Raw genomic sequence first — 17,283 nt, 5'->3', positions numbered from 1 at the left:
GACAGCCCCTGACCTAGAAGCAGCAGATACAATGTATTTTGACTTCACAAAGGCTTTTGACACAATCCCACGTGGCATTTTCATATACAAGTTAGGAAACTAGAGTCCAGTTGTAGTCAAAGAGTAATCAATGGTTACTGTCATACTGGAAAGATGTATAAAATAGGGCTTTTTGCAGGGGATTTGTACTGGCTCTGGTACTATTCAACAAAATTATTAATAACTTGCATGCTAAAACAGAGAATACACTTATTAAGTTATTGGCAATGCCAAGCAGGGTAAGGTTGCAAGCACTTTGAAGGAATGGATTAGAATTGAAAATGATCTTGACAAACTATAGAAGTGATCTCAAATAAACAAGATTAAATTCAAAATGAACAAAACACGACATTTAAATAAGAATAATCAACTACACAGATACAAGATGGGGAGAGACCATCTTATTGGCAGTTCTTCAGAAAACTAGGATTTTGGGTAGATTACAATCTAAACTAGCAGAGGCCAATCTTTTTGGCAAGCATGCCACAAATTAGACCCACACCTCCGAGAGTGCCACTCCAATCCCCTTCCTCTGCTTGATCCACTGCTCTGCTTTCAGCTCCATGCCCTGTACTCCTTGCATGATCTGCTGCTCTGCTTTCTGCCCTGTCTGCAGCTGTGCTGCTTGTCTCTCCTTTGCTGCATGCCACACAGAGAGGCTACCTCTGTCGCTTGTGCCAAGCATGCCACGTGTCGGCCCTGCTACTCTAACAATGTTATACCACTGTGAAAATAATAATATCATACCATTATATTGTTTGCTTATCACTTTGCACAGCACTGTTAATGACTATTTGGCAGGCTTGGACTGAGCATCAAATGCAATAAAAGCCTGGGTAAAACAAAGCCTTGGAATCAAATCAAAGCCTTTTAATATGCTTTTGATTGAAAATCACAGGGCTTACAAGGACTCAACACTGATTATCACTAAGGGTATATAGGCAGGCAGTCATTTGAAGCACTCGGAATTTCCAGAAAATTTGCACCATCGTAAAAATGTGGCATAACCTGTTCAACTGCCCATCATGTGGAGCACCGCAGAACACGGTGAGAGTATGTACTGCTACAGCCAAGAGGCTGATGAAGCATAAGGCTGATCGCAACATGCTTTGTGTGGACACCTCATCTTCAGGCGTTCCCAAGGACAGCTGAGCTCAGAAGGCACCACCAATTGACTGGTTACCACTCAGGGACACCCCTCTCCTCTCTCTGGGACAGCCCCCGCTCTCACTGGGAGTGGAAACAGCTGTTCAGTTTTCACTCTCAAAGACTCATCAGTTATATTCCCAGCTCCTGTCCCTCAACAGCTACATAGTTGAGGATGATGCCATGCTGTAAACTATGTTGGCCTGGGTACACCAGGGCCACTCACAGACAGTGTTCTAGTGCTTTGGGGAATGTTACACAAGCACCAATTACTGGAAGAGCATCATCCTGAGGGCCTGGAATGATAACTTGTGGCATCAAAGCTTCAGGATATGGTGGTCTAGCTTAATGTAGATCTCTACTAAGTTGGCATCATCTGTGCATGACAGGGCATCAGCAGAAGGGCACCCTTCACCATGGAGAAGTATATTGCCATCATGATCTGGAGCCAACACGATCTGGAGCCAACAGCCTCCAGATTGTTGTCAACGAATTTGACGTGGACAATTCCAAAGTAAGAGAGGAAATGCAGGTGTTCCTGTCTATCCATGAGGTGCTAGCTTGTAGAGATTTTGCTTTCAAGTGTAACAGGCTTATGTTCTGCCAGCACCCTTTGGGCTTGCACCTGGCCCTGGGCATCTCATGACCCTGCAGTGCCACGAAAACCCCATGTGCACCTTCTAACAGAGCCGCCTGGAGCGTGGCTCAGGAAACAATGCCCTGTAGTGTTCCAGTGCTGCTTAAAAGTCCCTTCCACCACAGCATAGTACCGGCTGCCTCTATTGCGGCTCCGCACCACGCCTGCAGCTCTGCACTTACAGGAGGGAAAGACCCGCACTGGACTCTGCGGGGAAGCAGGGAACAGGGCTCCCTCTACTCATGGCAGAGTTCGGGACCTACAAAGCAGGGAGCAGGGGAAGCAGCTGGCCCCAGTGCGGGGCGTCCCCCACTGCAGCCTCAGGCTCAGGGAGAAAAGCCGTGATAAGGTAGGTTCCACTCCCTCCCCCCATGCAGCGCTGGCCAGAGCTATGCCTGTGCTGGGCATGAGCATCCTGACCTCCCTGCCTGCTGCTGCTGCCAGGCAGTGGGGGCTGCATGCCATGGGGAGAGTGTGTGGGGGTCCCTACATGCCACACCCTGTCCAGCTGAGCTCTGTGCTCCTGCTGCCCCTCTGGGGGGAGAAAGAGGAGGGAGAAAAGTTCCCCCACAGCATGGAACAGAGCCTCCCCCTGTCCTGCGGGGGCGGAGAGGTCCCCCTCTGGGGCTGGGCAGCATCCCAGACCCCCCCTCCACACCCCACATTGATGGGGAAGAAGCAGGGGGAAGAGTCCTTCACTGTGGCCAGGCAGCCTTACAGAGCCCCCCCACAAGGGTGGGAGAAGGAGGGAGAAGAGCTCCCCCACACCAAACAGGGTCCCCCTCCCAGCCCCGCAGCAATGGGGGAGAGGGGGAAGAGTTCCCTCTGGGGCTAGGCAGCCCTGTGTGCCCAGATCGCTCCCAGCTGGTAGAGAGCCACTGGGGTGGGTCTGCCGGGGCTGGTGACACCTCCTTTCCCCTCAGCTCAGCTTCCCTGTGGAAGGGAGGGCTGCTCTAGCACCCCCAGGCTCCTGGCTTGAGCCACTGCAGGCATGTGCCAAATGTCTATTCACCTGCAAACCGGTTCACTCTCTGCAAGTTAGAGTAACCTGCAAAGACTGAATCAATTCAGGCTCGGGCTTTCTGAATGTTTGTCCCTATCCCAAGTATCCTCATAGCAACTACATGGATGAAACTAAATAGCATCTATACACCAGAATTAACTCTCACAGAAAACATAAAAAAGAACCAGACATGTATGTATAAAGGAATCAGACATTAGGAGTATAAAACAAGCAGTCCCTCTGTGACTTCACTTTCTTTGTGCTCAAGGGAAGTCTACCTAACACCTTTAAAATGTGAACTCGGAAACCAAAATTCATAAGCTGGCTGAACACTAGGAACCAAGGAGTTCACACTGATATTGGTTGTAGGGAACATTATAACCTACCCAATTCTTGAATTCTTCCCACACCTGAAAGGTGATAATAATGATCCTCATCCCTTCTGATCTCCCAGTTGTCAGCTTCTTTTGTTCTGTTAATTCTTTGTCTGCTACCCCTGGGGATCTCTTTCTACCCTCACATTTCACAGCCCTACCAACTGTATTTTACTATAGCCAGGCTTGCTTTTCTCTTCAGACCTGAAGACACTGTTTAGAGTTTGAAAACTTGTCTAACTCTATTCCAGCTATGCAGTTGGTCCAATAAAAGATACTGTCCAAAGAAATCCTGGTCTGTAGCTAGGGTCAGATCCAGAGGGGTACACTTGCGTCTCCTTTGATTTCTGACCCACCCAAAGTTTAAAACCAACTGCCTGCCAATGGCAGCAGCATTTTGATTCAGATAGTAGAGTATGTCAACTGAATCCATTAAAATCTACCTCAGGGGTTGGCAACCTATGGCACGTGTGCCAAACGGCCCTATCCCGGCACTGAGGGCAGGCCCGGACGCAGCCACGTGCTGCCGGTGGGCTGGGCCCTGCCCAGCATCTCCACCGCCTGCTCCACCCCAGCGCAGCTGCTGGGCTGGAGCAATCTGCAACACCACGATGAGGCCGCGGCCTGAGGATGTGCACGGGCCCCAGCCCCATCTTGGCACTGCAGATGGCCCCGGCCCCAGCCATGTGCTGCAGGCAGGCCTGGCCCCAGCCAGCACCACCACCGCCGCCAGTCCCAGCTGCTGCCAGGCTGGAGCCATTGGCCTGTGCAGGCCCCGGCCCTGTCCTGGCGCTGCCAACCTGTGCAGGCCCCGGCCTCGGTCACGTGCTGCTGCCGGCGTGCCCGGCCTCAGCCCTCGCTGCCAGCCCCAGCCCAGTTCTGCTGCTGGGCCCGGGCCGTCAACAGTGTCAGGTGCAGACAGCCCTGGCAGCCAGCTGGGATCTGAGCTGGGCCCAGGCTCAGCCGCAGCAGTGGTGCCAGCAGGCTTGGCCCCAGCCCTCACCACCACCAAGGGCCCCAGCAGAGTGCCACTGCCAGGTCGGGGCCATTGGCAGCATCAGGATGGGGCCGGAGCCCGTGAACCTGTGCAGGACCCAGCCCCATCGTGGTGCTGCCAAAGGCCCCGGCCATGTGATGCTGGTGGGCCCCGGCCCTGCGCAGGTCTAGCACCAGCCAACGCCACCACCGCCATGGGCCCCAGCCCACACCAGGCTCCAGCCCTAGTCCTTTGTTGTCTGTGGGCCCTGGCCCCAATCCTAGGCTGCTGGGAGGCCCTGGCCCCACAGCCCCAGCCCCTCGCTGCCGGTGGGCCCCAGCCCCAGCCCCATGCTGCCCACAGCCCCAGCCCTAACGGGCGCAGTGCCGGCACCTGCTGTTTTCCCAGAGCCCAGGTCTGGGAGACAGCCAGGGCCAGGGCAGGGAGGCAGCAGTTCTTTGCAGCCTCCCAGCTGCAGCTGGCCCAGATTTGTGGTAGCTGCTGATAGCCATGGAGCCTGGGCTGCTCCCAGTAGCCGGCTGGGAGGATGGAAGCCCTGCTGCAAGCAGCCTGGGCTCTGTGGCTATCAGCAGCTACCCAGAACCTGTTTTTCTGGCATGCCGGCACTCCGGCACCTTCCAAGGCAGGCATTGTGGGTTTTTTGGCACTCCAGCTAAAAACCGTTGCCTACCCCTGATCTACCTGTCTCCTTCTAAACTCTTTATTCTACAGGTGTTAATGACCCTCTCCATTTAATGGTCTTGATATTCCACTAATCAAGTTAGTCTTTCTTCTGCAATCCTGCTGCCTGTTAGCTGCTCCTGGTAATATAGCTCGTATTTCACAGCCCTGCAGACTGTTTTTAACTCATTCCAATTTTTAACTCATTCAAACTTCCAATGAAGTTACATTTGTTTTTACTTTGATGTTAAACTGAATAATATACTCCTGGCCCCCTAGCATATTAGTGAAGCTTCTATTTTCTTTTTTACCTGGAGAAAAATAGGTGCTAATTTAAATGGGACAATGCACATCAAATAACTCCCCCTTTTAAAAATCCTAGATTTGCCAATGCCTGTAGCATTTCCTGATACTTTTGCTATGCTCCCTCCCTAGACCTGTGAGATGCTTTGTTCTTGATTCTTGCAGAGCTGAAAGGACATATTTAGCACTACTAGTGAAATGCCTGTCCGTGGTTAACATATATTTAAACATATATACTTAGATATACATATGCAACCACTGAGAAGCTGGTCTGTTTCAGATCACCAAACAGCAAAATTAATTACTGTCCTTTAACAAGAGCAAAAACATAATCAAGAGAAGGGTAGTTTTATAGACACTTAAAGAACAACAAAAGCTATTATAATTCTTGTAGTATTTGATATAAAATCAGAAACACTGCATCACCTGGGCAAAAAGGAATGGATAAATGATGCCATAATAACATTCAATATGTCCTTGATTTCCTAAGTTTGTCTGACCTCTAAATTTAAATATTTTTTACGTAGTTAATATTTTTATGGTATTCCTAGCAAAAATGACATTGTCAAGGTTACGGTTATTAGTGTAATAAACTGGTCTACCATGCTCTGGCTTCTTCAGTTTTTTTTTTTATCTTTACAAGTCCATCAGTTATTTTCCCCCTCAAAGCTGTTCATTGAATTACATAAAACTGACAAAAAACAAGACTCAAACTTGCAACAAACAATAGAAAGTGAAGCAAAGATGATACTTCAAGAATCACTTGTGTATGCCCTTATAAAAGATTTCTCAGCATGAATTTCCACTTATTGAGGTAATGAGCAATGAACATTTTACAGTTCATGAAGTGCTGAAATACATTTTAATCGGCTTTGTTTGACATCCATTCATTTGAATTAAAATGTTTGTAAGAGCTGTAGGGCATATTATAGATTCATAAATGTTAGGGTCGGAAGGGACCTCAATAGATCATCGAGTCCAAACCCCTGCATAAGCAGGAAAGAGTGGTGGGTCTAGATGACCCCAGCTAAATACTCATCCAACCTCCTCTTGAAAACCCCCAGGGTAGGGGAGAGCACTACCTCCCTTGGGAGCCCGTTCCAGACCTTGGCCACTCGAACTGTGAAGAAGTTCTAGATGCAGTTTAAATAACGTTCTTTTCTATATAGTGTAAATAATGTTCTGCATGAGAACATCTTTGCTACTTTAACGAAAGGAATAATGTACAAATTTGCTACTTGCCTAAAAACATTAAACTTGGTTAAAGACAATTGTTTCCTGGTGCTACCATACAGAAACAGAAATACTGAGATGAAAAGCATCAGACTTTTAATACTTTTCCCATCACTTTTAATAGTTTAAGTATCAACTCATGATTGCCAATGAAGAGACAGAGGAATTTCAGGATAAAATCTGTCCACTGTAACAGTTTGCTAATCTGGGAAAATTACATAAATCCCCTTTTATTTTGATGATATTAAGGATTAGTCCCCAGAAACTGCTTTCCTGCAGTGTAACACTTTGCATTTTGTTTCTTTATAGAAGCACCAAAGGACTTATGCATAACTAAAGGGCACCTGAAATCCATCAAAAATGTAGCATAATGAATCCATTCATTCCTATTCGACAAAGTGTGCTACACATTGTATTCAGTTAAATCCTGCAGACATTCCAATGGAATGCCTTGATAGAGAATATAATAAATAAATAACCTAATACTTAAATATTTAAAAATCCACCTTAAGAAGAAAGGAAGATCCATCCACTTCTGCTTTCCCTATAAGTTGGCAAGTGAGGTCAAAATACAGCTTTGGCTGAACACCAGACAATTTCACTGCTGGCCCAGAGATGGAAAGATTACTGGCTCCCCAAACACGTAGTTCTTCTATTGTTTTTTGTTCTTCATCTGTGAAAGTGTACAATTTACTAGAGGTTCGAGGAATGATTGCTGCTCCTGGGGTTCCATCAAACGTCAAGAATGCAAACCCAATGCTGGTAACCCCCTGAATCTGTCCATTGTATTCCCTAATCTACAATAAAAAAAACAAAAAGAAAAATTAGGGTGGACCGCAGTGCACTAAAATACGAAATATTTCTGTCTCGTTACGAGCATAAAATATCTACTGAACATTCTTATTTCTCCAATATGTAGAACACATGTAAGAGGCACCAAAGTAAAAGAACCCAAACCAATACAACCATAAAACAAGCCCAGCATACAGAAAAAATAGAATCAAACACCAAACATTCTCTCTCAGGCAGAAGCCAAAAATCTCTATGCAAATTATACTATAGTTTTAGGTCTGCAGAGCTCAAACTGTTTTAAAAAAGGACAGACCCATTATTATTGCTTCACTGACAGAAAAGCTGAAGCATGGGGCAAAGGGACTGGTCATGGGTACCCAGCAGACTAGTATCTTAGATTGCAGATGTCATAAATTTCAGTAAAGTGTGCTGTGCACTAAATCACACTGTCTGCTAATAAAGTACAGTTAGAGCCACAATAGTAAAAGTGCACCATTCTGTGAGCTACACAACAGAAATGATCCATTTTCCCTTTGATTTGCAAGTGTAGCTCCCATTAAAATGGGAGCTGATAGACTCAAAATACTTCTGCCCCTACTGCTCTGAACAGTGGTTGTCTGACAGCCTCCTGATTTAACTGTCGATCTGGAAACATGCAACACATTCTGCTGTGTTCAAATCCTGATGTATTTTTTCAGATGGCAGGCAGAGTTCTCCTGACATTCTGCAGTCTGTGTGTGATGTTACTGTCACACACTTAGGTATGTGATACAGTTCATAGCTGGCAGTCCTGGCCCAGTTCACCAAATGAATAAGCTGACCCTGTTTGAGATAGGGTTATGAAAGGTAAAAATTATTCTGAATAACTCTTTTCACCATTTTACTGTTTTTATAGGCTATCTTCTGCATACTGAATCTACTCCATAAAATAACCAGCACAGGGTTCCTACTGTTATGTTTAGCTGCCCTGTAACCTTACTAGAGATATAGAAAATAGTGGAAATACAAGAGATAATGACATATAAAGCTGCTTCATAGTTTCATAGTTGTTCAGGGCTGGAAGGGACCTTACAGAACATCGGGTCCAGCCACCCTGCACTTGGGCAGGAAAGGCCAAGTTGGTCCAACAGATGGCACCAAAAGAAAACCTTTTGCTTCTCCCATAAATCTGTGACAGATTTGACAAGAGACAGTGCCAAGTAACTTGGACCTCAAACTTTAGGTTTAAAGCTTTACACAATCCCAATCAAATCAATTAAAACACTGTTTTTACAGTATCAAAAAGCTTGCATTTCAGTATTCTGCTCTGGTCCTTACAACTTAAACCTCCACAGCATCACAGTAGCGCAAGGACCAACAATTAGATTTAAGGGTTTTCATGACATCAATCTGTGTCCTGCAAGGCATAAACAGTTTGATAAATGTCAACTGTCTCAAAAAACAACACCCAACACAGTGGTATTGCTCTTGGTGTTAAATGCATCTGGCCCCATGGGACAGACCTTCCCCTCAACCTGCAGTGCATGTGTTCTTAACAGCAGGACTGGACCAAGAAGTTGCCAACACTTCTAGCTTAGAGTTTATAATGTAGACAAATCAACTTTAAAAAACCCTTTGAATTCATAAACAAAGCATCTAAAGAGAGCTTGCTATTAGGAAGACTTTAATCCCCTGCTATTTTGACATAAGCTCTATCTAAAAGTATAAATGCCTTCAGGATCATTTCTGGGAAGACACAAACTTATGCATTCCCTAGGCTTGACGGTTGGAAGTAGAAACATCTCATTAAGTAAAATTTACAATGTTACCTTTAGGAAAAATTAATCTTTTGACCTCTAATTTTAAATACAACAGTACCTGAAAAAAGGAATTAATTTGGAATGTCTATGTTTTTCATAATTAACCAACTCTCTCTCCCAAAACAAGAAGTAAGCTTTGCTGCCGACATCAACAATATATTCCAGAACAACACAAACTGTGTTGCACCAAGGGGAAAGAAAAGCTTTCTTTCATGAAATGTATTCATTCATTTATTATCAAAATAATTTCAAATGCATTATCAATATTATGTGTAGTATTTCAAATTTATCCTTCTCACAGTTGTTTTGGCTTTATTTCTAATGTATTCATTCTTTAATAATTTATCAGGGACCTACTACCACAGCATCTTGGCTGATTCGATATGGAAAATACAATACTAATCCACTTGGAGATGTAAGCCTCCTATGTTTCTTCAGGAGAAAAACTCAGGAACCTAGGTTATCACATGTTGGGATGCTCTGGACTTCAAACCTATTGTTTCATCCCCACTTATTTTCCCCAACTATAGCCTTGATTTCAAGCCTTCAATATTCTTATAGTCTATCTGTCACCTGGAGATGCTCCACCAGGGGCACCTTCATAGCCTATTCCAAACGAGGTGGTACAAGATGATGACCAATGTCTGAGGTCCTGTGTCATGCTGACTGTATGTCTAGCAAGGAATTAATAATGAAAGCCCAGTTCTAATAGGCCAGACACATTGCTTGGCTAGATGAAAGAGACCCAAGGAGCCATCCTGTGGTGAACTGAAGCAAAGAAGAAGGAAGTGCAATTGAGCAAGGACCTCTTAAAGGTATACTTGATCAAGTGCAACCCACTGGGTAACCCTTTTCGCTTCTTAGCTGCAAAGAAGTAGCAATAAAGCATCAAAGTGAGGAAAAGTACAGCAGAACCTGGATTTTCCTCAGGGTTAGGTTCCTCACCAGATGAAGATCTGTGAAGTAAGTGGGGCTAGACAGCCACAACCAATAGCTTTGTAGGGCCAGAAGGGTGCTTCAATCATTTGCTGCAGCTTTTATTCCAAAGGGTACCACTTTTTCAGTGAGCTGCATCAGATCGCTCTCAAGTTACAGCACAGTGGAGTAAAACAAAAAAACTGTACCAAACAGATGAGTAGCTCATCCTTACTTTAACTGATGTCAGTTAAATGGGCCGTGAAGCACCCTGGATCTATGTAATCTGAGCTCTAACGTACAATAGCAACAGGCCTGTTCATATGTTGAATGATGCAGAGAATTAGGCAATACAGAGTACTCAGGGTGCAGAGTCAAGAGGCCTGCAGTCATTTGTGTGCCCACTGCACCTAACTTCACCAACCGTACTGAGGCACTATTAGTCTTAGAGACAAGGAACTCCTGATAATGATGACTTCCTTATTGCTCTTTTCATAAGTATCATGCTCCTGAAATCTCTATGAGTAATTGTAGTCTAATACATTTGAAAACAACTTAGAAAGTTCAGTAATTAAACAGTAAAGGAAAGGTATTCTAAAAGTGGCATAATGGAGGACATTTGCAAAATCTTAAAGCAATGAGATTTTTCTGTGAAATTCCTTCAGTTTGGGAAAGTGGGGAAACCATTAAGAGGTCTCAATACCATTCATCAGGGAGACTGTGTGGTGGTATCATATAGTAAACAACAAAAGAAAGACAAAATTTAACATGGGAGGTATAGCAACAACAACAATAAAAGTTCTCTAGAGTGGAAACAATTTAACATTAGAACAATGGACCAGCTAACATAGAAAATGATTTCTTCTGACTCGTGCCTAATAACTGACATATTCTAAACCAAAATCACGAATAAAGACCTATAATAGTTGGCAGCCAAATCATCCTAACCAGCAACAAATTGTCAAATAACCGCAAGTTACCATTTAGTATTTAAATTAAATTACATTTAGAAAAGAAAAGCTAGCCTGAGAATTATGCATCATTATTTTCCATTAGTAGCACTACTTGTTATACAGGAAAACTTCATTAGATAGATATTGGGTAGTTCAAAGTATCAGATACTTTGAAGCTATTGTCACTCCCTAGTCAACAGGATAGACTTTTGCATGCTTTACAATATGAATAATTCTAAATACAGCTACTTTAAGATGTGAAGCTGCTTGCTAGTCCGTTGGACCAGGAAAGCCTTGTTAATGCAAAACACAGGTGACCAAAAAATACCAACTTTGAAATACTGTAAATGGATTTGAAATTAATGTACCCATAGTAATTTGCATGTATGAAAACTACTGTGGGTACATACAGACTTAGTTCACCCACCTGCAGACCTTACTAATTGATAAGAACAAGGTGAGAAATTATCCCAATGATTAATTAAGCAGATTTAATGATATGTAGTACAAGAAGTTCCTAATGTAGAACAGCCAATGACTGAGGTGCTCTTTTTCCTTTGGTTAGGTCAATCTAAGTGGTGAACTGTCCTGTCAACACCCTCCACTCCCACTCCCAACAAACCCCACCCTGTAGACCTGGCACTCCAATCCTGGGAAACAGTCTTGATCCTGCCAAACTGCCCCCAATCCCGACATCTGTTTCAAAATCAGTAATTTTGGGTTTCACCCCCCTACCCCCACCTTTTTTTTTTGTAAAAATGAGACAGTGCTAGAAAAAAAATTCTGATGTGGCAATGACAAAGATCACCACAGAAAAATACCTAATGGGGGGGAGGGGGATGACAACGGGGGACAGATGGTGCATATTAGGCTACTAACGAGCAAGCAACTTTCTTCACATACAGTTTGAGGGAGATGCTGGGCAAGTATTTTTAAACTGAAATAGTTAGAAAATAAAATCATGAAATTCTAGGTCCATTGACTTGACGGCAAGACTTCTATTGATTTCAATAGGGCAGATTTTCATCTTAAATATATTTACACAAGACTTACTAATCTTTAGTGTTTTATAAATAGAGCTGCAATAGCCAAGTATAACTAGATTCATTTGTACGGCAAGGAATGTTACTTACCTAGTTAAATGGAGAGGAAAGGGTGATGATAACAAGCCAAATATAAAGCTGAGATAATTGAAATTATCTAGTGAAGCTGACTGTTAAATTCCAAAGGCAAGTGAAATGCAAAGGACTTTAAAAGTATCTGAAAAAGTTGTAGATCAGCTTAAAATGTCTAAAATGTTTCACAAAAACAACAAAAATCTAATTTATTAGCTACTACACTAAGAAGAGAGAATTCCTAAAATAAATCTGAAATTGGTTTGGGGCTGGATTAGACATTTAAAAACATTTTAAACCTGGAAGTCCTTAAATTCAGAATCATGCACATAATTTACATAATTCATAAAAGAATGGCTGGTAGTTGAAACAAAGGCTTTGTTTAATTTTTAATATAGAATGATATTTCATGTTACAAAGATATTTCTCAGAGAAGTTGTTTCTTGAGCTGAACACATGTAATGTATACTGCCTGTAGCTATTAGGCATCCATAGGAAAAAAGAGAGGCTGGTTACTAGCTGGTGCTTTTCAAGAAGCTTTGCCCACAGCACATTCCTTACATGCTTCAAGACAGGCTTTCATTTAATCCCCACGCATCCTGCTTTTTCTCATACTCTCCACTGAAGACATAAGGGCAGTGAGCATTTTTGTTTCCTCTCAACCACAGAATCCCGCCGTGCACGTTTCAAAGATGGGTGGGAGAACAGGATGATAATGTAAATATAGACAACACCTATTGAAGAACTCTGGTTACTATAGCAAATAACATCTTTCTCCTCCTAGTACATGTCCACATATACATTTCACTCTCAAGCTTGCCTTGTTCACATGGAGGAAATACCTTGAATGCTAGTTGAAACTGATTGAAGGAACATTGCAGGGTGCTATCTGCATGCTTCAGCAATGGCATAATACTTGGTGAAGACAGAGCTGGAGTTCCAAATGTCTGGAATGGAAATACTCATGAAATAGGCCACTGTTGTTGCTAAGCAATGGTGGAGTATGGTTCTGACTATCACTGAGGATGCAGCACTCACAATTTCAAAGTTAAGATCCACCGAGATCATAATAGAAATTGCTGTACTCTTATCGTTCTCTCTGGCTATGGAGATTGCCTGAAAAGCTTGGTTTCCCTGTAGATAAAAGGCAAAAGCCCTCCTAACATCCAACATGTGCAATAATACCTCTGCTATGAAGATTTGAGGTTTTGGTTAAAATACCATCAGATGCATCTGCTGACTCAGAGAGAACTCCATAACCACTTTTGGCAGGAACTTATAACATGCCTTCAAAAAAAACTTGTCTGGGTAGAATGCGGTATGCAAAGGAAATGGAAACCTCTCACCCTCTTGATTAAAGTGACAGCTACTTATAAGCTTGTTTTTATGGACATAAGGAAGAATGAGGAGATTGCCATTGTATGAAACAGCAGGACCCTACAGGGCCGGGCAAACTCCTGAAGACTGGATACTCAACAAGAAAAAAAAAACATATTAGGCCCTTGATGAACATCAAAGATCCTGATAAGAAACAACTGACCTTCCATAGATAGGTAATGGGCTGAGACCCTGATAGAGCTTGGAGATAGCTCGTTGTTTCCCTTCCAGAAGGCAGTCTAGAATAACCGGGCTGGGTACAAGGGGAGGGCTGGTCCCAAGCATTTTATCATGCAGGTAAATGTTAAACATGACTTCACAATCTGGGAAGTTAAAGATATACAGATGTCAAGCCTTTCAGGAATATGTGCTTGTCCAGGTAGCAGAGACACCTGACATGTCACAAGACCTGTCACATGATGGTCAGAGCTTAAACCCTGGAAAACTTGAAAGGCCATGATTTACCAGAAACAATGAGATCCACTGATCAAGACAAAAAAAATGGAGCTTCAGCTTCAGCCTCAGCCATATAGTTTTTATAGTTTAGTCTTCTCAAAGCTTTCTGATTTCCTTCAGCCAACAACAAAAAAATGAAGTAAACGAGGAAACTACATGGACAAAGTAATAAAATAAGGAAAAAGTAACAAAGTAAGAACAGACAGAAAATGGCTTTACTGCAAAAAACCTGAAGTCTATGCAGCAAGCAGCAGCTCTGCCTGGAGCCAACTATGAGAGGAACTGAAGGGCAGGAAGCATGCAGTAAGATTTATACCTTCACTACACTGCATGAGGCAGCGCAAGGTGCCTATGCACTGCACCAGATGCTCTTAAAACAAAAAGCCTGTTTACATGAGCATGTGTGTACCTGTAGTGAAATGTACACATGAACAGGATCTCAACATCTTAATATAGTAAGTTAATTTTTACTGTACTAAATATGCAAGCTAATTGGAACTTGACCATTTAAATTAGATTCTCTGAAAAATTTTGTCATAAAGGATTGATGGCCACTCTGTTGTTTTTATGAAAATATTTTTCTCCATAATCACCTAGACTGTTTGATCAGGGCAGTGGCAATGGAATAGAGAAGTAATTTTCAGTAACTCAGTAAATAACTTGTATCCTTAAAGTAAATTAAGTATTTGTGCATGTGTTTAAATATAATGTCAACAAAAATGAATTACTAAAAGCAGCTGCAGGTACCCTTATTCTTAGAATCAATTCAAAAAGAATATCCACAGCTCTTAAAGTGGGATGCACTAAACAAGGCATAAATTAGAGACAATACAGCACAAGGTTTTTCCACACAATTCTACCCAGGTACATATTTGACAATTTCCAGTTCTCTGCTGTACAGAAATTGCTAATCTATCTGGACCCTGTCAAACCTTGTAGCATACCTTTGCTTCAGGGGTGTACAAATGCATTACAGTAAACAGAGCTTGCACCCAAATTATTTCCCTATTATTGCATGATCACACATAGTTCTCTTCACTGCTATGCAGTTATTAAAATAATTTGTTACATAAAATAAATATGTTGGCTTCTGTCTAAGTCCCATAGACAAGTGCCCATATCCAGCACATAAACAGTCACCAGCCTGATTGGTGTTTCTTGGCATTCTTATCAGTAGTCTCAGTAGGTATGTCAATGATGAAAAAAGCATTGATATTAAACTATTCTTTTAAATTTAGAAATGGTCCCTCCAGGTCTGGGGTAACAGACTTAATGCTGAACCTCACACCTACCTGGCTCAGTACTACAACTTAGATAGTGTTCAACACCATAAGCTTCAGAGGAAGATGAAAGAAATCCCATGGTAGGACAACCTGCTTCCACCAAGGAGGTCTTATACCGATCCCTAAAAGTTAGCAATTGAGTTAAAATGGAGATGTCAAAGATATGACCCATGGGTCTTGGAATGCACCAACACACTGCACACTGTGTGCACTGGATTAACCCTGCACACTGGATTCATCATTCAGTGCCACTCAACAGGCCCAGAAGGCATGACGAGTTTGACATGCTTAGATTAAACTAACACTGCACTTTGTGTTAAAATTCCCCAGGTCTACTCTTGCATGATTTTTCTGCACATCCAGGATGAAAAGGGCACCCAAATAAATCTGTATGTACTTGTTTGATTAACCTGCCATGACTACAATATTCACTCGTTTATTGCAGTTATGTCATTTTCTCCCATATGCTTTTAAGCTGTATCATTAGCCAACCCAAAACAAATTGCCATTCTAGCAATAAATACTCTGGTTGATTCTTTATCTTTTTTGATATATGGTGTCAAGATATAAAATAAAATTTACAGGAAAACCTGTCACCTTTGCTTATGCTCTAAAACTGAGCTATAATTCAGAAAAAAATATTAAAACTGAGCTTTAATTAATCTTGGACACAATGTGAAAATAATGGCTGGGATTCACATGTGAGCAGCAATAGTACGCTATAAAAATATTCTGGGGTAGATGAGATTTATTTTCTCTTTTCAAGGTATCAGAATCATACTGTTTCAGGACACAAGCTTTTGTATACAAGGGGGAAATACTCATTGATTAAACCAAAGTTAAAAAAAATCATAAATCATCTCTCAATCCTTCAAATAATATGTCACATATCTTGAAATAAGCTAAATTTGAACCAGATCATGTTAGTCTGCTACCAGTAAAAACTGAAATTAGAGAAAACTAGGGCTGGAAGGGACCTCCAAGGGTCATCTAGTCCAACCTCCTGCCTCAGGCAGGACCTTCCCTATCCAAACCATATTATATAATCCATAATCTAAATTCTACATAGACTACTATCAATCCTGATACAACACAGACCTAAAAACCTAACCTGCTAAAGGTAAAGTAGGGGAAACACAGCAGTCAGTGTCCTGATCCCATGAAATGTTGTCAATATACGTGAAAGACATCTCAGGTAGAGAGCCATGCCCCCACTAGAGGAAGGCAAAACACCCCACAGTCCATACCAATCTGACCATAGGGAAACATTCCTTCTTGACCCCAAATATGCCCATCAGTCTGACCCTGAGCAGAGGGGCCAGACCCTCTAGCCAAGAAACTCCAGCTTTAGTCCCAGGGCTCAAGTGTCTATATACTAATGCTAGGAGCATGGGAAACAAGCAGGATGAACTAGCGCTCCTGCTTGCACAAAACACCTACAACTTAGTAGGGCTAACGGAAACCTGGTGGGATTCGTCCCACGACTGGGCAGTACATATTGAGAGTTATAGATTGTACAGAAAGGACAGGGCGGGGAAAAAAGGGGGAGGGGTTGCGCTCTATGTCAATGAGCAATATACGTCAACCCTCATCAAGACGGAATCCGAGGATGAGGAAGTAGAAGGATTGCGGGTTAGGCTACATGGGGGGCAAGGAGAAAGGGATTTGGAGAAAGGGATTTTCTGCTACAGACCCCCACATCAAGGGGAGGAAATAGATGCGGGGCTTCTGAGGCAACTCTCAGAGACCATAAAAGCTAAAGAGGCAGTAGTCATGGGGGACCTAAACTACCCGGACATCTGCTGGGAGACGCAGACAGCAAAGTCCCACCGCTCACGCAGGTTTCTAACCTGTGTACAGGACCTGACACAGGAGGTACATGGTCCCACTAGGGGGAATGCCATACTGGATCTGGTATTGGCAACGGGGGATGACATGGTAGGGGACCTACAGATTGGTAGCCATCTCGGGGACAGTGATCACCTAATAACAGAATTCACCATAAGACGTCGAGTGGGTAAGGTAACTAGTAGGGTGAAAGTGCTAGACTTTAGGAAAGCTGATTTAAAATGAACTCAGGTGATTAGTCAAGGACGCACTGCAGAGTAGGAGTTTTGAAATGATGGGAGCCCAAGAAGGGTGGTTGTGCCTTAAGGAAATGATCCTTCAGGCACAAAGCGAGATGATCCCCATGCGGGGTA

The 17,283-nt window shown here is 43.0% G+C and overlaps 1 protein-coding gene across 3 annotated transcripts in view; it reads right to left on the bottom strand.

The window, feature by feature from the left end:
• Positions 1-17,283, bottom strand: part of POT1 (protection of telomeres 1) — a 188,658-nt gene that overhangs the window by 65,908 nt on the left and 105,467 nt on the right. For all 3 annotated transcript variants that reach the window (XM_006278058.4, XM_059725921.1, XM_059725920.1), the window contains one exon: positions 6,899-7,189. In XM_006278058.4, the coding sequence (XP_006278120.2) occupies positions 6,899-7,189 (291 nt within the window). The remainder of the gene's footprint in view (positions 1-6,898; positions 7,190-17,283) is intronic.

This window comes from Alligator mississippiensis, chromosome 4 (genome assembly GCF_030867095.1).
Source record: "Alligator mississippiensis isolate rAllMis1 chromosome 4, rAllMis1, whole genome shotgun sequence".
NCBI classification, from domain to species: Eukaryota; Metazoa; Chordata; order Crocodylia; family Alligatoridae; genus Alligator; species Alligator mississippiensis.
The sequence above is the reverse complement of the archived record's forward strand: the minus strand, read 5'-3'. Positions and strand labels throughout refer to the sequence as shown.